We start from the raw sequence: 26,660 nt of genomic DNA on the forward strand, positions 1-26,660 counted from the left end.
TGACCTCAGTGTGTGCAGGCAGTACTGGAGATAATTGATTTCTGAAGGTCTTGTCATTTGGATACAGTTTTACCTGCAGGACTGCCACCACGGGTGGTTCGTAGTGCCTGAATGTGCTAAAGCTGAAATCCCCAGGTCTGCAAGAGGAGGAGCTGCTGTGGCCCCCCAGTGCTTCTCCATTGGCACAGCTGTGGAGATGAGATCTACCAGGCAGGGGTTGTGTGCTGCTCTTGAATTGGGAGGGCAGGGAAGGAATGGCCCTGCAGAACCTGGCGGTGTGCACAGCTTTGTGTGCTGCCTGGGACCTTGCACTGCAGTGATGGGTACTTAATTTCTCCTTGAATTCAGGCAGTGCTGCCAGCAAGCAGTGGTAACCTTTCTCAGGGCAGTTTGATTGGAGGGGATTTGGATTGATAGCATGAAAGTAAAGTTACTCCGCCATGCCTTAGCTGGGTAATTCATGAGTTTGTTTCTTCTCTGAGTATTCCTCTAGAAAGGCTATTTTTCAGATATCGAGTAAACTCTGCCATTCAGCAAAGCTTTCACTTGGCCCAGGAATCAAATTAATTTTTATTTTGAATGCTACGCCCATTGTAAAAGGGGATCTCCTGCACAGGAGGTAAAGCAGAGCTCTCTGTTTTTGACAGGGAATGACAAGCGTGTTTTCCTAAATGTGGTGTTTCTGCTCTTTCCTCTGTTTCAACACAAAGTCTTCACAGGAATAAACCCAGTGGAATATGAGTCACTGTAGGAACAAGCACATGGGCAAGGTGGGCCACTGCCTTATAAATGGTACAATTGTAGATACAGAAGCGCAGAGACTGCTCTGGTTGGAAAGCTGGCTGGAAAATAGCAGTCATAAGGTAGAGGGACATTTATATTCACAGAAACCATTAAATATTTTGTATATATTTGCATTTCATTTTCTAACTGCTTTTTGAAATGAAGCTTGCCTCTTCCAGCTATCCATCAATTAGTGTATCACAGAGCTGCTGAGCTCCCTGTGCTGTCATAGTGCTTGTGTGGACAATTTGCAGAGTGAAAACCAAACAGCAAGGCTGAAACTCCCATGGACTTGACTATAGGCTGATAGAAGCATGAATGGATCATGGCATCCACAAACCCAGCTGCACACAGAGCTTCTGAGGCAAAAACTGATAGTGCTGCAGCATTTGTTGCTCTATTGCTCCCATCAGTGTACCTTGAGATTTCAGCTCGTCCCACTCCCTTGGGATGTGACAGTTCATTCTTCCACCTGTGAAATAAAGTGCTGCAGTGAATGTGCCCGTGGGTTGGAGAGGCTTCTCCATCAGTTAAACTGGGTGCAATGGATCACCTTTGTAGTGTCAGAACAGAGCTGGTAAGGGAATGCTTTGGGGGCTTCAAGAATCTCTATCTCCCATGTGGTGATGAAACCAAACCCTTGTAAAGTAGAACAGTAAATATGTGGGTGGGGGAGGAAAAAAAAAGTAGCAGAAGGACTAACAGCCTCGGATGGGGCATTGCTGTGCTGTGCAGAAGAGACTCAGTGCTCCCTTCCCTGTGCCTTAACCGCCGGGCTGCTCGGTCCTGTCTGTGTGCCACTGCTGGGCTGAGCGGTTCCGTGTAGCTGAAGCGATACCGGGGCAGAGATGGGTTTGCCAAACCGCTGCTTTCAGGTGCTGAGAAGAGCTGCTCGGTTCCCGAGGCGCTGCCCACCCGGAGCAGCGCTGCTGCGGTCCCAGCCCATGCGTGGAGCAGCCCCGCTCCGTGCGCTCCGCTCGAGGAACCGGGGTGACTCATTCTTCCTGGACACCATCCATCTCGCATGGAAATCGATGAAATTCTTTCTTTTGCGTTTTAACACATGTTCTCAGAGTTACTTTCTGCAGTAAGTCTTCATTAATTTGTTAAATCTAAATGAACTCCTGGTCCTGATGGCTTTCCCTTGGGCTGAGGCGAATGGAGGCAGCGCCGGGAACTCGCCAGGCGCCGTGAAATACTTTCCCATCCCTGCTTATGATCTACCAACCCGAGGACAGGCGCTCTTTGTGCTCTGCGCATTATTCCACGGGAGCGATCCCCGTGCCTTAAGGCAGAGGGGAAGCTCCGGAGGTGGAAAAACCGGGGGGCTGCGGTGCGCCGTGGGCAGGGGGCGGGGGTTCGGTGGGTCCCCGTGCGTCCCTGTGCCATCCGCATGTCACACCGCACCCTGCTGGTGTCATTCCTCAGCCCCAGTTGTACTCCCAACTGCTTTATTATTATTTTTAAGCTGCTTTGTATTAAATTAATAAAATATGCTCGCGTCCCGTCGGGTCCCTGTTTGCGCCCTTTACGCATCTTTGTAAAAAGGAGCTGCTCGTAAACGGGCTGCCGGCAGCTCTTTGCAGTTCATCGCGTTCGCAAAAAGAGTTCGGCATCCTCGTTTCGTTGGGGTGACTGCCTTAAGATTGGAGGGTGCGGGGGGAGCAAGGATCGTGTCGGGTTTTTAGGAAGCTTTTGGAAACTCAGCGCTCGCCGAGCTCTGCGCGCTTTGCCGGCCGTCGGTTCGTTCCGCTGCCCATGACCGATACCTGCTCGGTTTTCAGGTGGATTGGGGGCAGAGAAGCGTTTCCGATGCGCAGAGCTTTGGGAGGGCTTAAAGCAAAAGGAGCGTTTGGGAATGGGGTTGATTTGTGTTTTTCTTTTTTTCCTTTTTTTTTTTTTTTTTTTTTTTTTTTTTGCTTTTCCTGTTTGCTAGCGAAAAAAAGTGTTCTTAATTATGACTTGGGGGGGATATGCACAAAAAGCTCTTCCAGGAAAGTAATTCTAAACAGTGCAAAAAAAAAAAAAAAAAAAGAAAAAATCTGTATGATGTTCTATTTTAATAATCTTTTTCAGGCGTCTGAGTCGCGCTCTGAAAAAAAAATAAAGCTTGCAGGAAAAAGGCACCACCAATACAGCCTTGAAAACAAAATGTGCAAACTTCTGAGAATATGCCCTCGTGTTGAATACACCGGATTTCTCTCCCGAGCAAAGGGGAAGGTTTTGTTCGTTTGGACAGTCTTTGAATACTGTTCTAAAACTTCTTTCAAGTGGGGACTGAAGAGAGAAATGTTAAGTTCTAAGAGGGAGACAATGCGTTAGCATCTTTGAACGCAGCCCCTTGCATGCAAATCAGCCTTTTGGCAATTTGGGGCACTTTAATTGGAAGGTGGCAGCGCGGCAAGATAAGGCTGCGTCCCTCGGAGCGCAGCACTGCCCGGCGTGGGATGGCCGTGCGGGGACCCCCACCCGGCTCCCCCCCCCACCTCAGCGGGGCGGCCTCCGAAAGGCCCTCCTTAATGCAACCCGTCGGTTTAAAGTTTCTGTAATTTTCACCTAATGATTTTTTCTTTTTTCTTTCCCCCCCGTTAATGCTTCCCCCCACAGCCCCCAGGGGCACTGTGTCAGGCCGGGCCCAGCCAGCCCTGGATGGCTTTTTCATAGCTCTTGGCTGCGCGCAGACCCTTCTCGGGATTAGTGGTCGGACTCCTCATTTCCCATAGCCATAAAAGGTCTTGAACTCAATTAATAGCTAATAATTATACAGCCGGCGTCAGCGGGGGGAGAGCGTGCGAAGGCTCCGCTGCAGTCCGAAGTGGTGGGGGGGCACAAGGGGGGTGTTGGCCGTTACAGCGGGTGGGGCGGGGGCCGCCCGGCGGGCAGCGCCTGAAGTGCTGCCGGGGTTCGGTTCGCTCACCCACCTCTAACCCTACCGCCCTGTAAAGCTTTAATCGAGGAAATATCTTTTGGGGTGCGGGGGCCGCGAGCCCCTCGGAGCGCTGCGCTGCTGCGGCCCCGCAGAGGGAACCGCGGCGGCTCCGCGCCTTCACCTTGAGAAGGGCCATGCCGCTAAGTGCGAGGGGAAAACCGACGTACCCAGTGCGTTGCCTCGGGCGCAGTGTGCGGGGGGTGAGAAAGCAGTGCGGGGAGCCCCGACCGCTGCCCGCATCGCCCCGCCGCGCAGCACGCACCGCTGCCCGCCCGCGTTCCTCCCCACGCGTTGCGCGGCCGCGTTCCGACGTCTGAAAGAAATAATCGTTAGGGTTCCTCAAGTTCTCTTTAATGGCCGCGCTCTCCTGGAATAAAGCAAGCTGCTGCGTTTCTTTTACGGCGGCGGTGACAATACGGTTGAAGTTCGATATTCACACGTGAACGTCGCTTTTCTTTTCGTGACTCGTTATTTTCAGACGGGCGATGTTACCTTTCCCCGGCCCTGCAAAGCGCGGCCTCGAGCAGCGTAACGAATTCGGAGGAATTCCTGGGGCTGGGAACGGTTTGGGGGGAAAATCCGAAAGGGCCGATTTATACCGCGTGTTTACAGGGCTGGGAGAGCCAGAGCTTCTGCTAGAAATAAGAATGGCAGCGTCTGCTGAGCGTGTTTCGGTGCAGGGAGAGGTGTCGGTGGGGCAGCGAGCTGCAGGAGAGCGCTGCGCTGCGCGGCTTTTGCGCGCAGATAAATAGAGGGAGTGTGAGAGCGCAAAGCAGCGCGGCTGATGCACAAAACGCGTTTTTCTGTCCTTGTGCTTCCCGGTCATTCTGAAAGGCATCTGAGAATAATAAAAATAAGTAGGAAGAATAAATATAACAAAAGCACTTGAAAAAGGAGCGGGGGAAATTCTTCGGGAAGGAGATCCTGAAGGGTTTAGAGCGGCTGAGGCGGGGTGCGGGGTCGGGGTCGGGGTGCGCTGCCCGCCGCCCCCAGCGCTGTCCTTATCCGCCCCCTTGTGCCCGCAGCACGCAGCCGGGCCCGAAAGGTGATGAAATTCCTTGGCACCGGCGGGGCGAGCCGCTCTTTGATTGCGTGCGTTTAAGGCAGCCCTTAATTACAATGTGGTCGTTGTGTGGGTGCTTCCTCCGCTTATTAATGGCAGATTAGGAAGGGAAAAGCTCCGGGGAAGCGTGTAACATTCTCGGGGCTCGCTGACCCGTCCTGTGCCACGGGCATTTGCGTAGTTTAAAATATTAATTCCTGCTCTAATCTCCCCGCGACGCTGCGAGGAAACAATGAGGAATTTATGCGCAAATCCTCGGGACGGGAGAAGGGTTCCGCTGCGTGTGCGGAGATGCCGCCGAGCCGCGCCGTCCCAACCATTTTAATCTTCTTTAGTGCTTAAACTTGGGCACAACAAGTGGCGAAGGGCCGTGTCCCGATTCTCCCCGCCTCCCCGTGAGCCCGAGGGCCGCTGGGGACGGGGCTGCCCTTAGGATGGGGGTCGCGGTGCCCGTAGCGCATCGCCGCCCCTCCGCAGTGCGTGCGGCACCCGGTGCTGCAACGGGTGGCAGCGGGGCCGGGAAGCAGACACGGAGCTGCGAACAGCAGCGAGAGGTGGGCTCTGTAGAGCCTTAATACGCGGGTTCCGTTGGCCTCAGCCCTGGGCCGGACCCCTGGCACAGAGGGGAGAAGGGTCCTGGCTGCGCTTTTCTGCGCATCGCCCCGCAGGGGTCTCCCAGCGGGGCCGGGGGCTGCGGGCTCCCTGAGGCCACCCGGGCTGGGCCCCTCTCCCTTCCTCCCTCCCTCCCCGCTCATTAATTTCCCATTCTGGGTGGAAGCGCTCCAACAGGTGTAGGCTGCGCCGCTGCGGGATGGGAACGGCTGCGGTTGTGCCCCGAGCCCCGCACTGCGCCCGGTGCTGGCGGGGACGCACGGCTCGGGGCCGGCACAGCTCTGCCGTCCTCAGCGCACCTCGCTTAAAAATTCGTTCCCTTCAATTTTTTTTCCTTCGTTTTCTTTTTACCCCTCGCCTCTCAACCCCCCATCGCAGGGACCCCCGCTGCCCCCCCCCCCCCCCGCCCCCCCGCCACAGCCAGAAGGAAACAGGAGAACAGAAACGCGAGGGCTCGGCTCGGCCACGCGGCGCCGGGACGCGCGGCGATTTTCGATCTTTCGATCGCTCCTCGGTGCCTTCCTTTGCAGAAGCGTCAAATAAAGCCTTTTTCTGGGGGGGGTGGGGGGATGGGAAGGTGGGTGTCCGCGTACACACAGCCCCGAAAACATTTCTCATCTCTTAAAATACTCGCGAGTGGGTCTCGGTGACGCGCGGCTCCGCTGCGCGCTCATTTACCGCAGGAACAGAACTATTTGCTGTGGAGAATCGGAACTCGGGGGTGCGGGGCTTTGGCCCCAGCACAATTCCCTGCGGGGCCGTATTGAGCCCCGCGCAGATCCGCGGAGCTCGCCGTGTTCCCGGCCCGGGGCTCACGGAGCGCTCACCTGAGCGCGGCGTTCCTTCGGGTCGGGGCCGCCGGGAAAGGGCAGAAATGAACGGGGCAGCGTTTCGAAGCTGCGCTTTTCCCTTCCCCTCGGAGAGACGCAGCCGCCGAGGTCGCGGGGAGAAATATTTCAGCGAATCGCAGCCACGAGGGATCCCGTTTCCCGGAGCGGCTCGGCTCGGTTTACCCACGCCCGGGTCTCCCCACGCATTCCGAGGAAGGAACCTCCGCGCACCGCTTCAGCGTTCGGGCGACACGTGGCTGCTCCTTCCCTTCCTCCGGACGCGGGGGTTGCATTCGGGCTCCCGTTCCGCCGCCGTTCCTCTAACGCGGGCTCCGACACCCGCCGGGCCCCGCGCCGCTCCCGGCCGCAGCCGGAGGTCACTGCGGAGGGGCAGCGCGGCCCCCGGTCCCACCTGCGGCTCCGGGCGCACCCGCGGAGGCTGCGCTCGGGGTTCCCCCGTCGGTGCGCGGCCATCAGCGCGTCCCCGTAGCCCTTTATTTTGGGGAAGCTTGGCGAAGGCGCGCGTTTTCCCTCTCTCCATATTAATCTCATTAAATCCTACCTTTCAACCTTCTTCCGTGACCATCTGACCTGGCCACTTGAATTCAAACAGTGCTTTCTCCGCAGTCAAAGACAGCACATCAATCACCGGGCTATTTACACTTCGCTCCTTTCTTCAAAGAGGAGCTGCCCGCTCTCCCTCCACCTTCCCTTCCGGGGACGACGGGCACCGTTTGGGTTTACTGGTGTTATGATCGTACATCTATATATATTTGGTTTCTCACCCCCCTGTTCTCGGCTGTCCGTGGGTCTCTCGGCTTCCCCCGGCGAGGCAGCGGCCGTTCCCTCGGGAGCGCTCCCAGCGGCACCTGGAACGCAGAAGAAAGCGGCACCGGCACCCGCTGTCCCCGGGCGGCCCGGCCCGGTTCGGCCCAGCCCGGCTCGGTTGGGCCCGGGCGGCCCCGGGACACAAGCAGCCGCACCGCGGCATTCGCTTTGTTTTATTTTATGTATATACATATATATATATATATATATATTCCCGGTCAAAACGCGTCGAAATGAGTGAATAAATTGGGGTAGGAAGAGCTTTACCGCTGAGCTCTGCGACGCCGGTAGTTAAAATAAATATCCCCGTACAAAAGAGAGCCGTGCCGGTACGGCACAGAGTGTAAGTTGGTGCTGGTTAGGAGTCAGGAACCCCCCCGCGCAGAAAGGGGCAAGAGGAGGAAAAGGGTAAAAAGGGAGAAAATAAACAAACTCGTTGAGAAGTTGCTGTAAATAATCGTTATTATATATCTATGTATATTTCGGATTAAAAAGAAAAGCGCGTTTAAAACGCGTACGAATTCCGAGGAGACACCCGTGAACAAACTCTCGACGGCATTGCTATTAAGTAATAGTAAGAATAGCAGGAATAACAGCGATAATCACCTCGTTCGGGGATGGCACCCGGGTCCGCGGGCGCTGTCCTCTCCGAGGGGCGCTGCGCGGAGGGGTCGGAGCGCTGCGCGTCTGTCTTAAAGGGGCAGATCGGGGGAAGGCTGCGCTGGTGCGCGGAGAGAGGAGGGGGCAGAGATAAGTGGTCTGGAGAAGAGGATAGGACAGGGGAAAAAAAAACCAACCACCCCGATGATGATGAATACATTGGAAAGTTTTTTTGGCCCTGGTGAGGGTGTCAGATTGAATGCTCTGTGCGCATGTGCGAAGGTGTCCAAACTGACAATGCTTGGGAGATGAAGATAGTGTGTAGCTGCTTCTGGGCTCAAGGAGGAGGAGAGGAATCCGCAAGCCGACACGATGAGATCCAAGGCGAGGGCGAGAAAACTGCCCAAAAGTAGGTCCTTCCTCTCCCTTCTTCCGCGTACCGCCGCCGCGGGGTTCGGGCAGCGCCGCGCGGAGCCGGGCCGGGGGCTGCGCGCCCACAGCCCCTCTGCGCGCCCGCGGCGGCGGCGGGAGCCGCGCTCTTCGCTCCGGGTGCGCGCAGCCCTGGCGGCCCCGCGCTGCTCCGCGCTGCCCGGGGAGTGGGAGCCGCGGGCACAGGGAGAGCTGCGCGGGGCCGGCGGCCGGGGGAGAAAAGCGAAAGTTAGCTCTAAGTTGAGGGGTGGCCAAACCCCGCGGTTTTTTTTTTTTTTTTTTTTTTATTGAGTCGTTCCAAGTCTTGTGAAATAATATTCCTGGCTTTTGAAATAGTGGGCGCTAGAGGTCTGCGTTTGGCATCTGCCTGCGCGATGCAAAGAGACTTAGAGCTGGAGGTGGGGGGGTGATGGGGGGGGGGAAGGGGGGGGGGGGAGAGACAGCACAGACAAACGGAAAAGAAAAATAATAATAATAATAAAAAAAGCGGCCCTTCCAGCCTCGGAAACAATTATCCGGGAGGGCGAAGGGAGAGAACGCGTAGCGGGAGCGGCTTCGCGCAGGGCCGGAGCATCGGGCAGCGCTGCGGGCCGGGCCGGGGGCGAAGCGGCGCGGGGGGGGGGGGGGGGGGCGGGGGAGTGTCTTTAATTTTTAATTTTTTAAAATTTACTTGGGGGTGGAATTGCAGCTCGTAAGTCTTGCGCGGCTTTTTTTCCTCCGTCTTCTCCCGGCCCCTCTTTCCTCCTTTCTTTCTTTCGAGTCGTTTCAGGCCGGATTTTCAGTGGAGCGCGGTTTCGGCGGGGAGGAACGGGGCAGAAAACCCCACCGCGGCCGCTCAGTGCCTTCCCCCGGGCCGGGGCCGCCCTCCCGTGCCTTCCTGCCCTTATTCCGTACTTTCTGTTCCGCTCCGGCTCCGCGTTGGGGGGTCCGGGGGTCCCGGAGCTTCCTGGAGCAGCGGGAATAGCGGCGCCGCTCCGCGCGTCGGGAGCTGGCGGTGCCGGTCGGGCTCAGCCGAGGGAGCGCAAATCCCGCGCTCAGGTGCGGGCCAGGGGCTGCGGGAGGACCGCGCACCCCGCGCTCGGTTCGGGCTTTCGGCGCTGACGGGCCCCGGCGCGGCGCTCGGAGCAGCGGCCCGACCCCGCTCTCGTCGTGGCCGAAATCACAGCGCAGCCCTCGGCCGAGATTCTGTAGCGCGACGGGGCCGTTTCTCCCTTTCCTTTTCTCATTTATTTTCCCTCTTCTCGCTCGCTCCGTACCCGAGTTCTCTCGCGGCCCGCAGCTCCGCTCTCCGAAACTCTCCGGTCCCGCAGCTCCGAGGCCGCGTCTCACCCCGCGGAGCTTCCCCCGCTCCCACAGCCGCGTGCGTTGTTCCGCAGCCGCGCACTTTCCGCGCCCCAACGAGCGCAGCTCCGCTCGGGGCCGCCCCGCGATCCGTGCTGCGACGCGTGCGGGAAGCGGCAGCCGCGGAACCGCCGGGCTTTGATTTCCTTTTATTTTTACAATAAAGTGGTTTGAAGAACAAGCACTCAAATAATAACTTTTTCTATTAAAAAAAAAAAAAAACAAAAAACAAAAAAAAAAAAAAAAAAAAAAAAAAAAAGAGGGGGGAAAAAAAAAGAAAGAAAGAAAAGAGAAAGAAAAGAAAAGCCAAATCCTTGTCGCTTATCGGCTCGAGTTGCGTTGTTTTAAGGAGCAGTTTTCAGAGCGCTGTGCCAGCGAGATTGAATACAGTGGAATATTATCGACGTTATTTTATTTTAGTTATTATTATTATGATTATTTTCCATTTAAAAAGTTCTTTTATCTCCTCCCGAAGCCGGCCGGGCTCCATGCGTGCCCGCTGCCCCCAGCCCTCCTCTCTGGGCGCCGGGAGCTGCGGCCTCGGGCGGGCACTGCGGGACAGGGCCGCTCGGAAGCTCTGATTAACATCAGGTGTTTAATACAATACAAGGCCCAACGGTTTATGGGGTTTCAGCGGAGGATTTTTGAGGGATCACGGTTCCAAACAGTAGCCCGCAGCTAAGGTTTCACTATCCCAGGAGTATTTATTTGCAGAACTGCTGGAACACGGACGCGGGGCTGCGGGTCGCTCCGGGTCGGTACCGATCGCTCCGTGCCCGCACCGCACCGCGATGTACCCGGGGGGGAGCGGCGTGCGGCGGTTGTAGGAAACCCACGGCTACGTTGTAGAATTTCATTTCATTGGACAATATTTTAAGCAGATGTGAAGCTCCTCTGGGACTTCGACTCTATTACCTGACTTGGAAAGGGGTTGAATGTGCGTGTGCGAGCCGGGGTGGGGGTGAGAGGGGAACTCCGGGCGATTCGGAGCCGACTCGCGAGGAGGAAGGCGCAGGTATCGGGGCCGGGAACGGCCTCGGCTCGCTGCGGTGCGCCGGCAGGGCCGGAAAGTCGGGGCGAGGGGCGGCGGTGCGGTGCGATGCGGGGCGGCCACCGCCGGGCTGAGCCCCGCCGCCCCCCGGCCCGGGATGGATGGCGGTACCGCTGGCCGAGCTGTGACCCTCCCGGCTCGGGGCTCCGTCCGCGGGGCAGTCCTGGAGCTCCCCGTGACGGCGGAGCGAGGCCGGGCGGCAAACATCGGAGCGCGGTGCCGCCCGCACGCCGCCAATTCGTTCCATTTCGACTCTTCGAGCCGGCTTTGCAAAGTACAAACGGGCTCGCAGACCACACGCGGGTGAGCGGTGGTTGCGGTTTAAGTTCAAAATAAACGTTCGTGCCGGAGAAAGGCGGCCGGTGCTCCCGCAGCCCCGTTTGTTTTTTAGCGTCGGGAACGGGACGAAGTTGAAGTCGCAGCGCGAGTTTCAGAGCCGGAGCGGCTCCGTGGGCTGCGGGAGCGCCGCGTCCCTTCCCGGCCGATGGCTGCGGGGCAGCGCGGGGCCGATCCTGCTGCTCACGGAGCGGATTTCTCCGCGTCCAGCGGGCAGTGCCGAGAGCGCGGCGCACACGGAAGACAAAAATATACGGAGCTTTTGGGGGGCTTTTAATTTTGGAGCCTTATTATTATTATTATTATTACATCTCCGAGGCGTCTGCTTCCTTCACCGCATCTCTCCCCAGATCCGCGGGAGGACACGAGCACGGAATGGGCTCCGGGAGCCGCAATGCCACGGGCAGCGCATCCCGAACGGCCCGGCTCGGCGCTATCTCCGCGCCCGCGCAACCCCGCGCAGGTGCGGCCGGACCCGCCGCCGCGCAGCCCCCGCCGCCCGCCCTGCCCCGGATCTGTTCAATTAGGCAATTAAAGAACCCGGGCAGCGAAAGGAGTGTGGGGGGGGGGGGGGGGGGGGGGGGGGGGGGGGGGGGGGAGTTTGATCCGCTAATTACGGTGATGTGTAATTAGCGCTTCAACAAAAATTAGCAAGGATTTAAAATCAGTTTAGTCTTAAAAAAAAAAAAAAAAAAAATTACCCGAATTGTACAAATATAATTTATCGCTTCACCCCCCCCGGGCCCCCCCCTCCCCCTCCCGCTGTACGTATTTAATTTATTTAAGAAAATGCAGAGGGAATAACTGCATTCCCTTTGGATGGCCGTTGCCGTAACGTTGTGTCCAAACCCTGCACGGTGCATGGAGTGTCCGTGCAGACACAACTGATGCACCGTAAGAAAGATCTCACAATATACGGTAAAACTGCAGGCACCGCAGTGGTGAACCTGCAAGGGATGTGCAGCAGTGCAGCGAGCTGCGTGTGACGAACTTAGTTTAGCGACAGGCAGGGCTGCCTTATTTTCAGACTTTGCGTTGGAACTGCGATCGGCAGCAGCAAGGTGGGTTTCTGATCAGCAGAGGTGGTTAAAAACAAGAAGCAGACAGCAAGGCTGCTGTGAGCGTATCTGAGGGCAGAGCCGGGGGTTGCCGTGCTGCGTGCTGCCGGAGCGGAGCGCCCGGAGCCGAATGGGAGCGAGCGGAGCGCACCTGAGAGCACCAAATCTCCACTCGCTTCTATGCAAAACGCGACGCAGGAGCTTGGGTTTCACAACAGAGCAGCAGTCAGTGTAACTGTGCTCGCTGTAATCGTACCCCGGCTCCGTGTCGGATGTAACCGCTCCGTGACCGCCGCTCTGAGCCGCGGCTCCTGCGCTGAGAAATGCCCTCCTGCCCATTGCCTGTGCTGTGCCCCGAGCTGCTGGCAGGGAACGGCCCCGATGAGTGGCAAGTGTTGTTGTTGTTATTGCAGCTCTGATTATTAGGGCTTCTGTGTTTAATAAAAGCTCGGCCCGGTTTAGCGCTGTGCTCAAAGTCCCAGGGAAGTTTGCAGGACTGAATGAGGTGCATCTCACAGGGCCGTGCTGCCTGGCCGGAGCAGCGGGCAGAGAAGCTGCACTCTCCAGGCTTCGGCCCTTCTACTGTGCAATTTGCACTCCCTATTGCAGTGTGATTTTGTTCCCGAGGCCTTTGCTGTAAGGCTGGGTGCTGTGTGCCCTCTGCACGGCTCCATGCCTGTCCCACCGCTGCGGGACGCCCCGTTCTTTCAGCCCCGTTATTTAAATGATAAACCTGTGCAAATCTGGGCTCTGGCTGCAGGGATCCAAGCGCTGCATTTCTCATGCCAGCCTCCCAAATGGCATTTTAAATCCTGCAGGGGTGACTCACCAGCACACCGACACGTGCACTCACGTTGGTGTCCATCTGCCCATAGGGATCAGGGCTCCTGAAGGATACGTGTGGACACATTTGTTTCCACTCTCTGCTAACAGCCTGTTGATATGTCAGAACTCTGCAGCATTCCACACCAAAATTGCTGCTGCGTTTTCTGATCCTAAATCTGCTCCCTTTTTTTGTTGTTGTTTTTTTTTCTTTTTTGGGGGGGGAGGAATTGCAGGTCAGGGATGTCGTGGTGGAAAAGATCTACGACCTTATTATTTCTTTTATTTGCTTAATGGATTTTCATGCATCACCGCTGCCTACTCCTGGGCCGTTTATTTTTATTTTTATTGCAGTCGGTTGTGCGTTGCGCTGCGTCCAAATCTGTAACAGAGCGTCCCCATCCCGAGGAGTTTTTTCCTTCTCATTGCTCAGTGAATGATGTGATTCTCTCTGCTAATAAAAACCAAAATGTAGCTTTCATCCCCTGAATGCACGTTGTTCCTCTGGGCGCCCGTGCCCCGAGTGAGCTGCTGGCTTTTCAGTTAGTTAATTAGTGAGTTAGTTAGGAATTGGGAAGATGTTTTCCTGCACTGGGCTGTGCTTCGCACTTTGGGGGGCTGCGCTTCTCTTCTGTGTTCTCCTTTTCCAGCTGAAAGAAGGCAGAGCTGCATCCAGCACAGCACAGCGATGCTTCCATGGCCGCCCAGCTTGGCCTCCATTGGGCTGGTGTGGAAATTCCTCATCTGCTGCAGGGTTGGCTCTGTTGGGAGGGTGCAGAGTGGCACCCGAATGAGGTGGTGGGGTTCATTTCTCCTCGCTGGCCTTCAGGTCTTTGAGGTGCTCTGCTCCGAGCTGGGGGTCTCACTGCTTTGTTGGCTTTGGCTCTGCCAACTCTTCCACCATGGGCACAAAATCCCCACGTCAGCACTTGGGGCCAATTTAGCCGTCAGTGCCAGATAACGCCGACAGCCTTTTGGGAGAGGTATTTGTGTAATAGTGAATGTTCTGTACGGAATATAGAGGGTGGGGAGAAGTCAAACTGCAGTGAATGCTCTGCTTATTTTATATCCACTATAACTATTTTTGTCCGTGAAAATTGGCTTAATTATATCAATGGAATGTTTCTTTTTCAATTCTGCACGCAATTAGTCCATCTTGCTGGCTGCAATTTATTTTAATAAAAAAATAAACCGGTGGCGTGTTCAGTTCCTCATCCCCTGGGGACAAATGCGATTGGTGTGTTTAATTTCATTAACTACAATGCGGCCTACTGGAAAAATGTATAAAATCAGCTTTATACAGCTTAAACACTGGCATTTGAAACAAATCATTACGGCATTAGCTGTCACACTGGTAATTCTAGAATCCAAGACAAAAATATTATAGCTGTTTTTATAACCCTCCGCGAATACACTGTTAAAATAATTTGTAATCATTTTTTAAACGTGCCCCGATGGTTTTTAGTTAACAAAATCTTGTCTTAGGGTGGCTGTGCGTTGTCGTGCGTGGGTTTGGTCGGGAGGCTCATCGGTCACTTCCACCACACAAAGCCCACAGCTGGCTGCTGAAGCCCCAGGCTCTCAGATGGGCTCTCGGTGCTCATTGAAACCTGTTTGTTTCTTTTTTTGGATGTATTTTCCAATAGGATTTGCTCGTGTTGGGCTGCAGTGCGAGGGACGGTTCTTCCTAGCAGTACAGATGGAGACGTGGTGGAGTCAGACCCATTTTCAATGCAGCTCTCCTTCTGTCTCATCCTTGTTGGTGCCACTTCTTGGAGCGGTTCTGAGCACTGCTGTGGGCTTCTGAGGGCTGGAGGGAGCAGAGCGCCTTGGCCTGTGGCTGTGGGACAGGGCTTGTGTCATTCAGATTCACCATCAGCTGAGCCCGTTGTCGCCAGCTGAGGATGCCAGCCAGGAGATTTCACAAGGCTGTGCATCAGATGCACAAGCTCTGGTGCACGGCTCGTTTCAGGACATCCACCTTTAGCATCTGCAGCTCAGTATTCCAGTGCAGAAGTGCGCTCTGTTTATTTCTTCACGATCAATTCCATAACCTCAGTGTGTGTCACGCAGTGCTGGGCCCCAAAGGCACAGAGCCCTTCCTGGAGCCACACAGCAGGGCAGGGCTGTGCTGCCCAGCAGATCCCATCAGCACTGCCATAAACAGTAGTTAATTTTCTTTCCCGTATCTTTAACTTTATAGCAGCGCTGTTTCGGTCCCAGCGATCCCCAGATATGTTTTATTGGCATTGCAGGAGGAAAAATAAAAGCACACAACTCGAAAAACCAACCCAGATTTTGCTAAAAATCCTTGATTCCATCTCCGATGCCCATGAAGTTTAGTTCCCATCAGCTTGGCGTTTGCTGTCCTTTCAAAACAGCATTTTCTGGGTTTTATTTCACAGTGAATGGACCTTTTGGGCTCAATCATGTAAATGAATTTTTAAATGGCTGTGCTTGAAGTTCATGTAGAATAAAATTGCTGCACTATTTTTTTCTGTTTATAGAAAAGGACTGGTTTCATTTTGTATTTTATTACATAAATGCGAAATAGGGAACACGCACAACGAGCAAACCATCATGTATTTTATTTCAGAATTATCACATAGGAATAAAATAAATCTAAATCCCCGCATGGCACAATGGTCGCATTTAAAAGGCAGCTGATGCCTCACGGATAGCTCTGACAAGCTCAGGAACACTTCTGCGCCTGTATCCCATAGAGAATGAATGGAAACCAGAGCGGGGTCACTTGGGGAGTTCTTAGAGCTGGAGAGCTGCTCGAGTGCTTAGCCTGATAAAGTTGGGAACGGAGTTCTGCCCTTCGTGTTGTGTTTGGTTGCGTCTGTTAGGGAGTGAGGGCTCCATGCAGCTGAATGGTGCTGGAGGTGAGCTGAGTGTGCGCTGTGTCCTCGGGGCCTGGGGAGCTCCTGCTGCTCAGCATGGACCTGTTCCAACCCAAAGGGCTGTGAGTGCTTCCAAGTGCTGCTGTCCTGGTGGTGAGATGGGCCTGGGGACTTAACCAGGGGAACGTTCCACTGCTGGGCTCATTTTTTCGTGCCTCTTGTGTTGTCTGGGTGGGAGAAATGAGATTTCGGGTCCTGCTGGGGCTGGGAAGCCTATTTGAGTCCCCGTGCCCCGGGGCGGCTGCAGGCTCTGTCTCACCCACTTGGGATGAAGGGGTCCTGCAGTGATGGTTTGCCTCGAGCCCTGCACGTGGCTCTTCTCCCAGGGCAGCCCTGGTGGCAGCAGTGCTGCAGTGCACAGCAGTCTGTCCTCGGCTGCGCCGGACTTTGGAGCAGCCCTGGAGGCACCGCGCTCCTTGGACATCAATGCTGCCTGCACATAAAGATTTGTGTTAGATCTGAGTTGTGTTAATGATTAGCTGCCGAGGGTCTGCGTGTGATAGAGCTGCTCACGTGGGTCGCACCAGCTGTGCCTTTGTCTCTGCTTCTAAAGTCCTTCTCCTGATGTGACCTGGCTCTTAAAATATTGATAACGTTTTGCCCTGAGATTTGGTGATTATTAATGTGCCCCGTTCTTCTGGCCCGGCTTTGAGGAATGCTGTTTGCTGCCCTGCAAAGCGCCGGCTAAGGGGGATGAGCCCATGCCACAGCCACGTGGCAGAGACTGCAGAGCGAGGGAGTGAGGATTCACCATCAGTGTATGCACACACACACATACACACCTACACACATATATGTATCTCAGCCTGTAAGTGTGCAAGGTGGTTTTCTTGTGAGCAGTGACAGACCCTTCATCTTCCCTTTTGAGTCCTTTCAATGAAACTGCATCCAGACATGTTTGAAATGAGAAGAACCCGTGAACACACAGGCAAACATCTACATCTCCCCACTGGTCTATGTATCTAGAGACAAAATATTGGAACAGGGCTCAATTAGATCAATCTCGTGCCTCGGTGCTTGCATTGGAACAACAGAAAGGGGAAAAAAAGAAAGAAAGAAAGAAAGAAAGAAAGAAGGAAAGAAAGAAAAAAGCCCTCTTGAAAAATTACGGAATTCTCCTTGCAGTGTCAGGTTCCAAGATAATGATGTGCCTGTGTGTGAAAATATTAAATTGCAATAACATGCAGAGTGAGTGGCTTTCTGAATGGGGTATTCAGTTCACAGCTTGGACTATACATAAAGCTAGTGAGTGACAGAATACAAATGGTGTCATAAAGCATCGGGGGAATTTACAGCCTGCCTCAGCCTTTTTGATCTGCTCTCTGTCTGCGGAGTGCTCTCGATCTGCCTTTGGTTAATGAAACAGTTAAAGAGATTTAATTATTTATCACTGCTTAATGGCAAGAGTTATCAAAACGGATTACGTGTCCCCTCCCAAACACTGAAAGGTTTTGGAGGAACTTTGAATTGCATGTGCTGGGCTCTGGGTGTTTCCTGCCCTCTCTGCACAGAGGTTTTCTTCAATTGCAGCCCTTTGGGGCCACACGCTTTCATTTCTTTGCCTGGAAATGCACTCCAGTTCTGGAACTTTGCTTGTTTGCTGGTATCTTTCGCAGAGAAAAGCAGCAAAATAAGAATTCAGTCCTACTTAAGTGAGAAATGTGCTGGAGTGGTGCTCTGGGGTCGGAGCTGACACTGCTGTTGTGCAGCCTGGTGACATGGAGCCAGAATGAAAGAGCACCCACAGGAGCACAGCTCTACTGTGCTACAGCCCTACAGGTGCAGCCTTGGCAGGCAGGGACCCTCCTCTGCTGTAGGAGCCATTTCTGATTGGGTGGCTGCTGCACCCATTCGATGCCCCAGCAGAAGACAGATTGGAGCCTGCAGTGAATTTGTTAAATTCAGACATTACTTTATCTGTTCCTAAACTTCAAAACAGTCACAAAAGCCGTGCAGAAGGGGAAGCAAATTGAACTTGAAAGAAAAAATATTCCCTGACCTAAAATGAAGACGTTTATTCCTGTTATTGCTCGCTTTCACTTCTTGTTTCTCCCCATCGCTGCAAGAATGTCTCTTCTGTGTGCTGCTCCTACACTGGGAGAGGGAAAATGCTATAATGTCATCCCTGTGGCTGCACGCTGATCTGCCTCCTTCAGGGAAAGGGGAAAAAGACCAAAAAAAAGAACAGGAAGCCCTTACCACTGCAAGGAAACAAATGGATAAAAGCTTTGAGAGATCCAACCCTCACAGCACCCAGAGGAGCAGCACCAGTGGGACCCACAGCACTGCTGGGCGAGGGGCTGCTGCATGCAGCTCCTTCCTGGGTGCTGCCCTCCCCTTCAGGACAACCCCCACCATGGGAGCTGCCTGCAGCTCTCTGCAGGACTGGGAGATCCAGAGGAGCCCCAATCTCTGTTGGTTACCGGGAGCAAAGACCAAAGCTCGTGGATTTTCTCCATTTACATGCAGCACGAGTTTCCCCGTTGATTAAACAAATGATGCTCTGCTTAATTTGTCTGCGTTGGCTATTTTTATGAAATATGCACTTAATTAAGAGAAATACAGAAACATGTTTATTCTCAAGATTTATGCGAAAAGCGAGAACCCCACTGAAATTTCCAGTAGTGCAGCAATTAAGTAATGGAATTCCACAGTATAAACATAGTATAATTCAGCTATAAAAACGATGCCTAAGTAATGTTAATGAGCTGACTCGAAGCTACAGAAGCTCGAAAAGTTCACGGTTACAGATGGAAATTGAATTTGCTCAGATTGGTTGGAGCCATCCGAGGGCTCCGCGCGCAGCTCTGACCCCACTGCATCACTGCATGGGGTGGTGATGGGCAGCAGGACGTGGATTTGTAGGGCCTCCATCAGTTGGCAGCCCCAAGGAGCAAACAAGCCAACTTCTTGATTTGTTAAAAGTCTGCATGTAAAAACGTGCGTAGAGTAATAGCATTGAGCACCCCAATAAAACCAAGAAGCCGCCTTCCCTGCGGCCCCAGCCCCCAGATAACTCACTGAGGTTTGGGCTGACCATCTTGCAACACTCTCCATTGCTTGTTTTAGTATTTCTCGCAGTGACTGTTTAAATATTCTGTTTGCTGAAACGGACTGCAGAGCCCGAGAGCAATAAATCAGCAGTAATGCATGTGGAAAGAAGCTCAAAGCAATCTGATATTTTAGCAAAGTTCCGACTTGAAAATTGACAGAACGTTTTTTTGGAATCAAGCTCAAACACGGAATTTATCTTGAATTTTGGCCAATCCCGGAGCAAGTGCTGCACTGCTCTGTCTGCAGAACCCCCAGCAATCAGTGCTGGGAATGGAGCAGGGCAGTGAGGCTACAGCACAGCAGGAGGACCCAGCTCTATTTGGGATGCTCTTTCCCTTTGCCACTCACCCTTCCCTGCTCCTTGCCCTCCTGCTCCCTCCCTCCCTGCTGGATGTCCTTGCAGTTCTGCTGTGCGCTCTTTCCTTCTGGAGCTCCCCAGGGCTGCCCCACGCGCTCCGCTCTCTTTTCTCTCCTCGTCCCACTTCTGAATGTTGTTTCTGTCACCTCCCCAGCCCAGTAAACAGCGTGCTCAAGATTTAAGATGTTTAAACTTCTAACGCTGTAATGTATTTTATATATTTTTCACAGTATTATTCGGATGTGCGATGTTATGGTTAGTTGGAGTTCTGCTGCAAGTGCTCCAAGGAGCTCCTTCCTTGCGGGCAGCTCTGCTCTGCCAAGCAGTATTTGCACTTGCTCAGCAGAGAAGGAAGGAATGCTCCATAAATGTTGCACGGGATTAGAGCTGCGGATGGCTGGGCTGTGACAGATGGGGAGAGAGCCCCAGCCTGGTGGAACTATGAGCAGAGCTCAGCGTGCGGCTCCGTGGCCCTGCGGCATCCCTTGCTGCTGGGGCAGGCACTGGAACAGCCCTTCCAACCCCACCATTCTGTGGCTCTGTGTTCTTTAAGGTCCTTTCCAACCCAGCTGCTCTGTGATGTAAGGTCCCTTCCAACCCAACTATTCTATAATTGTACAATCTTTAAGGACTCTTCCAACCCAACATTCTATGATCTTCAGAGTCCCTTCCAACCCAACTATTGTATGGTTTCGTGATCATTAAGAACCCTTTCAACCCAACCATTCTATGGCTCTATGATCTTTAAGAACCCTTCCAACCCAATTATTCTATGGCCATCGGGTCTTTAAGGTCCCTTCCAACCCAATCATCCTATGGATCTATGATTTTTAAGGTCTCTTCTAACCAAGCTGTTCTAGGATTCCATGAAAATCCATACGGAAGTATGTAGGGAAACAGACAAAGTTGAATGCACAGCACACTGTGCTAAAGGCGGCCTTCAGCATTCATATCAGAAGTTTTATTCTTTCCTCTTACATTGTCTGTACTCAGTATATGACTGTTATAGCAAAAATCCCTCCAACAGAATTCCTGAAATTAATTAATGGTTGGGCACATCTGTCTGCCCTCAGCTCCTCTCACAGCCACACTGCCTTGGGTGCTGTTTCCTGGGTTTACAGGCGTAAACTGCAGGGCTCTGCTGGGCAGGGAGCAGCGATGGTGATGGGAGACTCAGCGCTGTGGGTATTAAATTCTGCACCTTGGGAAATGCAGTACAGTAGGTGTGTGTCTGTGCTGAGTAGTGTCTTTGTCTTTCCTATATAAAAACACTGATTAAAATATAATGTAAAGGATTGGGGTGCGTTGGTTGTGTTTTAGCGTGCTGCTAAGGTAAATAAAAATGAAACAAAAGATATATATATGTGTATATATATATATAGGGTCATTAAAAGCGCATTGTTAAATCGCTTTATGCCACAGAATTTCCAAATTAAAAGCTGAACAGAAATACATCTGGAATGGGACACAAAGGCCGAGTGCTGTTAACTTTATCCGGAGTTCTGCGTTTGGTCCATGGTTCATTTGCACTGCCAGTAACCACTGTGCAGAGGAACACGAGCAACCCGGCTCCTGGAACCATACCTTGCAAAATCCTTTTTACAACATCTCCAGCAGTCCAGCACAACCCTGGGAAGTTTTACCCCAGGGCTCGGAGCACTGAGCTCCATATGCTGTCTGGTGCTGGGGATATAAGATCCCTTTTAATATGCTGAAAACAGAAACAGCTTGGAATATTAACTTAGCTGTACCTTACAGCTTACAGTGTGTAATGAGGAAAGTAGACAGCTGTCAAAGTTGGCAATTAAGACTGATTCTTTGCAATTTATAATGGAATACTGCATATAAATCTGACCTATTTGATGGTGTTTAATGAAAGCATGTTACTGACGGCCAACCAGCGTGGGTTGAGCATGGTGAACATGATGGAGAGGGATTGACACAGAGTGCCCAGAGAATGGCAGTCACTGCGCCTGGAGGTGTTCAACATGGAGATGTGGCACTGGGGACGTGGTTGGTGGGCATGGTGGGGATGGGTTGGTGGTTGGACTGGGTGATCTTAGAGGCCTTTTCCAACCTTTGTGACTCCATGATTCCAAAAGCTGTGATTTGCCCTCCGTGTGGGTGCAAACCTGCTAGCTGGTCCCACTGCGTGGCCATTTGCCCCCGAGGCCATGTGGCTAACCAAAGACTTCCTTGTTTTTTGTGGCATGCTGAGATGGGCGAGGGGACAGAGGTAATTCCATTGCAGTCATCCAGTCTGGGATGTGCTCTCCAGCATGCAAGTGCCTCCATCCTTGGTGCTTGCAGCCAATGTCTTTCTGGGCAGAAATTCCAGAGTGCAGCCCTGGGATGCTCCCCCCCCCCCTGCTCCATCAGCACACGGTTTGGTCCTCTCCAGAATCTTCTCCCAGCACAGGATGCAGCCACCTCGGTAAGAAGAAAGCTCCTTCTTTGTGCCACTATCCGCCAGCAGAAAAAGCTTAACATCTGATTTAAGTTTACTGAAATAACAACAGATGTTTATCTTGTATTGTATGGCACATGGCACTACATCTCATAAACCCCCTCCTGGAGCTTAAAGCAGAGTTTCTGGTCCCTCATTTGGACACTTGCAGGCTTTGTGCTCTTTTTTAAATGTTTTCATTGCTCTGGAGCTTAATCTACTACCAAAGTATTTATAAGTATCACGTTATAAACCGTGAAACAAGGAATAGCAAAGGAGATTTTCAATACTTCCTTCCACTAAGCACAGGGCTGTGCAGCTACTTACCTGCAGCCTCGGATAATGAAAAAGTTGTGCAAACTTTCTATGGTTTTTCATTAAGGGCAACGCGCCCGGGGTGAGGGATTGCGGGCAGATTGCTAAGAACTGAACAGCACGAAAGTGACAACGAGGGAGGAGAAAAAGGCAAATTCTCTTTTCCTGGGACATGTGAAAAGTGAAACACTTCCACTCGTGCCACCTCCGTCTGTTTTACTGTGAAAGCAGTGGAGGTTTGCACTTGGTGTGACCTGGTGCTGCTGCCGTGCTCCGTGGGTGCCGCACTGCTGTCTTACACCGAGGCAGAATTGCTGTTATTGCCCCCGTGGTTCTGAGCTGTGATCCAGGAACGCTGTGGCTTCTTTCTCACCACGCTCTCTGAAGGAATGGTTTGTTTTATGTCGGAATAAACGCAGCTTTCTTTTGTTTCCCCTGCTGAATTCTTTATTTATTATTTCCTAAAATGATTTGATTTCCACCCCCCCCCCTTCCAAACGCATACGATTGCAATAAGCAGAAACAAAATAGAGCCGAGAAACAAAAGGCTGAACATGCTGATAATGTACATTTGGTTTGTATTTATCGTTTTAAGATGTGTTTTAATTGGTTCACTACCAACATCCTGTAACTCGCAGTCCGTCAGAAAAGAAACCTGTTTCATTTTAAAGCCAGCTCGTTTCTTCCCCCTTTCAGCTGAGAGCAGTGGGTCAGCCCCTACTGTAGGATCTTCACGTTTAATTGAATCAAAACGTTGAAATTAAGGGGATTATAATACATCTTGTTTTGCTATTCTCAGTTGATGATTAGGGGCTGGATTTCATTGTGAAATGGATTTTAAAAGAGAAGAAAAAAAAAACAACCCCAAAAACAACGGAAAACACATTTTGTTGCTTTGTAACCGAAACCTTCGTGCATAAATCCTAATGAAAACGTGTAACTATAAACGTAGGAATAAACAGTTTTCCTGTTGTTCCAGAAGCTCAGTCTGTTGAGTTTAACGGAGAGAAAGTGAAAAGGTGAAATGTCTGGCAGCAAAATAGACTAAAAGTGAGATAACAGCTGATGCAATGCAGAAAAAAAGTGAGCATCAGAGAAAATAGGATTGGAAGGGAGATCTGGAAGGTCGCCTCATCTGTCCTGGGCAGCTGTGGGACAACCTCCAGCTCTCTGCTTCCACACAATGTCTGAGCACGTTCTTGGAAGCGCAATTTGAGTGAGCTGAGGAAGTTCAGCTATTGCTGACAATTTAAGCGTTGAGGTTGGATGGCTCCTGAAAGGTCTGCGAGTCTCAAACAGGAATTAACTTGAGGAGATCTTGTTGTGCAGGAGGTCAGCCTGGAAAACCAGCTCAGCCCCTTCCAACCTTGCATTCGGTGAATGGTCAGTGGTGAACTTCCTGGGGGACAGGCAGCAGGGAAACATCCAGCATCAGTGTATAGTTGGCAATGGTTCACCTTCCTTGATGCCCCCTATAAGCAGTCACTTCTGCAGCTGGTGCAGAGCTTCAGCCCGAGGCTTGTTGCCGTTTGAGGATGCACTGCACAGTCCTGAAGGCTGTTTGGCTTTGGGCTGTGCCTGGCTGGTCCTGCTGTGTTCAGCATCATGTTCTCAGTGTTGGAAGTCAGTGCTGCCATTTTTGGGGACTCCGTTTGGATCGGGACTTAATTTTGGGTAAAGCTTTTGCAAATGTTTTAAAATATAAAAGTGTCCCTTCAATTCTCACTCAAATCAGAGTGATGAAAGCTAGACTTGAGATAACAGTTATTTCTTGCGTATTTCTCTCTTCCACCTCATTGCAGCACACTTTTCCAAAGGTGTAGGCTTGGTTTTATACATGACCATTCCAAAAATTGTGCTTAAATGCAGTTGTTATTGACCAGCTGGTGACCCACGCGTGGCACAGCTTGCTTTTCAGCCTGGGTTGATGCTGTGCTGTTTGGAGAAGGGGATCAGCAGAAGCGGTGCTGCGGTGGGATTACCTGGAAGCATGGGATCAGTGCATGGGCAGAGCCAGGTGGGGGAGGGCACGGCTGTGCTGGGCATGCTGGGTTTCCCCAAAAAGGAACCACCTCAGAGTGAAGGTCCTGGAGAGGAGCGCAGTGCTGGGGAGGGTGGGCTGTCGGATGCTGTTTGGAAAAATACGTGGAAATTTTGTGCTTGAATGTGATGAGGTTTCCCTTTTCCACTTGGCCACTGGAAATTTGGGGAGAGGGAAAGATGGAAAAAGACTTTGGCCAAAAAGAGGAAAATGGTACTTTTCCATGATGGCTTTTGCCAGCAGCCTCTGTCCAGCTCCACCCCGGGGCTCCGTCCTGTGGGGGTTTCCAGCAGTGCACAGGAGTGGGGCAGAAGCACAAAGGAGCTGAATTTAGGTGATGTTTTGGGGCCTGGATTGCCATGCAGAGCTGCACTGAGGTGTGCAGTGGCTGCAGGGCAGAGCCATCCCTCGGGCTCTGTGAAGACAGTGTGAATAGTTCTCTGTGCCATAAAACAAATACAGAATCAGTTATTTAGCTCAGCATGCTGGAGGCCTGCCCAGGCTGCACCAGTTACACTGCACCTTGTTTTTACCATATATATTAGAAATGTCATGCCAAAATGGCTGGACACGTGTCCCCCAGTATCCCATGACCAGTTCAGGTCAGCTTTGTATTTCTTCTTCTCACGTTGGTTGTATCTTCTCACTCGTGTTGATTTTCCTACACTTTTCTGCAGCTGTGCAATGAAGGAAATAGTGTTCCTTTGTAATATTCATCCATGGGGTGGGTAGGTGTCCAAAAAAGTGGAAGGCAGAGGGTGAGGCTTTGGGCACTGCAGGACCTGCAGGGAGAAGAGCTGGAAGTGAGGTGGGTAAGGGATGCAGAACACAAAGAGATGCAAAAGGAGAATAAGGGAGAAAAGGTGGCTAGAAGAAATGGGTCAAAAGAGCACAGAAAATAAGAAGTGGGCAGAGGTGGAGCGTTCCTACGTGACAGCTTAGTGAGTTTTCAAATACAGCAGTAAGGACCTGAGAAGGGATCAGCTTTTATAATTTCAAGGAGGATCAGATTTAGAACAACGTTTTTATTTTTTAAATTTAAACTCTTCAGCTCGAATCCTTCAGCAGAGCAGCTGTGATGCAGGGGATGCTGCAGGGAGCTCTGCAGTCTGCCATGGAGGAAAGGTTTTGCTGCAGCTCCGCTCAGTGCATGTCCCATTCTCAGGACTGGTCATCACCCAGTGGTGACAAAGGGTTCCTTGCTTTTAGGGACTGATGAAACACCCTTTGAACTCCTGGAGGTTTCTTTGGCTTCTTTCTTTTTTTTTTTTTTTTTTTTTTTTTTTTTTTTTCTCTTTTTTTTTCTTGTGGGTTTTTGCTTTCTTCCTAAGAACAAAAAAATAAGTTCCCATGCAGACCCAGCCTGCACAGGACAAGGGCTCCTTTGAACTATCTGCATACAGCCCCTATTCAGAGGAATCTTCCTGCAGCTTCCAAAGGAGCAGTGCTGCTGGTGGCTGCATGGTGCTGAGGGATTCCCTGTGAGCTGCCCTGCAGGGAAATAGAGGCGGGCACTGAAACTTGTCTGAGGTGGTTTGCTCATCCCAACATCTGCACCTGAGCTGCTGCCCATTGGCTGCAGGGTTAGAATTAAAAACCATCCTGCTATTCCTTTCCCATAGGATGCAGATATCTGGGCGGTGGTTTTGTGCCGGTTCTGCATGACAAAGTTTGCATCCTGAAGGAAATTGTCTTTGTGTCTTTGTGCAAACTTATTTAGCTCATCAAAGTCCGGAGTCCTCAGTGCAGTTAGAAGCGAAGTGGAAGGCGACAGGAAATAAAGATGCTGAAAATAAAATGCAAGTGAACCTAGGGATGGGCTTTGCAAGTGAGCACGCAGTTCTTTTTGTTTTAAAGTGGCAAAGCAGCTCCTCCTGTGGAACAGGCATGCAGGGTTATGTGGGTGTCCCAGCAGTGGAGACGACAGCACTGTGCCACTGGGTTGGGTCCAGGTGCTCCAGCCTGGTGTGGCAGGTCAGGAGATGGTGAACCACAGCTTTGCTTGATAAGAAGTTGCCTGAATTAGGCTAATGATGGGATCTCCCGGGTAATGGCGGGGAGAAAAAGTTCAAAGCTTGGTATTTATGCACACAAAGTCCAAATACCTGCCAGGGTGCTTTGATGAAGTGTCTTTGTCAGAACGATTAAATGAAGGTTAAAAAGGCCAGACCTTTTCTCAACATATTTGGCTCGCGCTTTCTTTCCTCTCTTCAAGGTGTCTTCATGTTACATTTATTTGCTTCATGAATTCTTTATTACACTAATCAGTCCTGATGTACAAACTCATTAGAAAATGAGCTGGAAATGTAAGATCTGTCAAATTTCTGAGCCTTCTGACATGGTTGGACTCAAGGGCCTTTTTGCAAAGAAAAGAGAGAAAGGAAAGAAGCTAATGAGGAAATGTCAGATAATGTAGAAGTCAATCCATTTGGGGATGAAGTTTTGCAAAGTTCAAAGTTGTAGCACTGCTGGGGTAAGGAAAAAAAAAAAAGAACTATTTTTTTCTGCAGTGAATTTTGGCACGGAGGGCTTTATTTCTTCCAATGTTACTCTTCTGATTTGGTTTTGCACCGACGTCTTAAATTAGTTGACCACACCGCTCTTTTTAATGATGATACAGGAATTAAGAAACACAATTCCATGAAGTGCTGCTTTGTGTTTCGGCTTCTGTGCCATTCCCAGCTGGGATCTCTGCCCCAGCACACGAGGTGCAACGTGCACTCAGTGCAATGGGTGCTGCTGTGGGTCCTCCCAGCACCGCATGCACGGCTCCTCACCCCGGTGCTGATGGGCAGAGGCTCAGCAGAGCCTTGACTGCTGGGGTTGCATGCGAGGTCCCTTCCAACCTGAACCATTCT

The 26,660-nt window shown here is 52.0% G+C and overlaps 1 protein-coding gene and 1 long non-coding RNA gene across 2 annotated transcripts in view; one reads left to right on the forward strand and one right to left on the reverse strand.

The window, feature by feature from the left end:
* Positions 1-4,041: 4,041 nt before the first annotated feature.
* On the reverse strand, positions 4,042-6,607 carry LOC122186388. Its single transcript, XR_006181121.1, has 2 exons — positions 6,215-6,607; positions 4,042-4,550 (listed from the first exon to the last, which is right to left on the reverse strand). It is a non-coding gene; the product is annotated as an uncharacterized LOC122186388 (long non-coding RNA).
* Positions 6,608-7,897: 1,290 nt separating this feature from the next.
* PRDM16 (PR/SET domain 16) overlaps positions 7,898-26,660 on the forward strand; it is a 201,907-nt gene continuing 183,144 nt past the window's right edge. Inside the window, exon 1 of the mRNA XM_042882994.1 lies at positions 7,898-8,054. Coding sequence (XP_042738928.1) covers positions 8,018-8,054 — 37 coding nt within the window. The 5' untranslated portion in view covers positions 7,898-8,017. The remainder of the gene's footprint in view (positions 8,055-26,660) is intronic.

Source organism: Lagopus leucura, unplaced genomic scaffold (assembly GCF_019238085.1).
Source record: "Lagopus leucura isolate 7727_CA_CO unplaced genomic scaffold, USGS_WTPT01 Super-Scaffold_100037, whole genome shotgun sequence".
Lineage (NCBI taxonomy): Eukaryota > Metazoa > Chordata > Aves > Galliformes > Phasianidae > Lagopus > Lagopus leucura.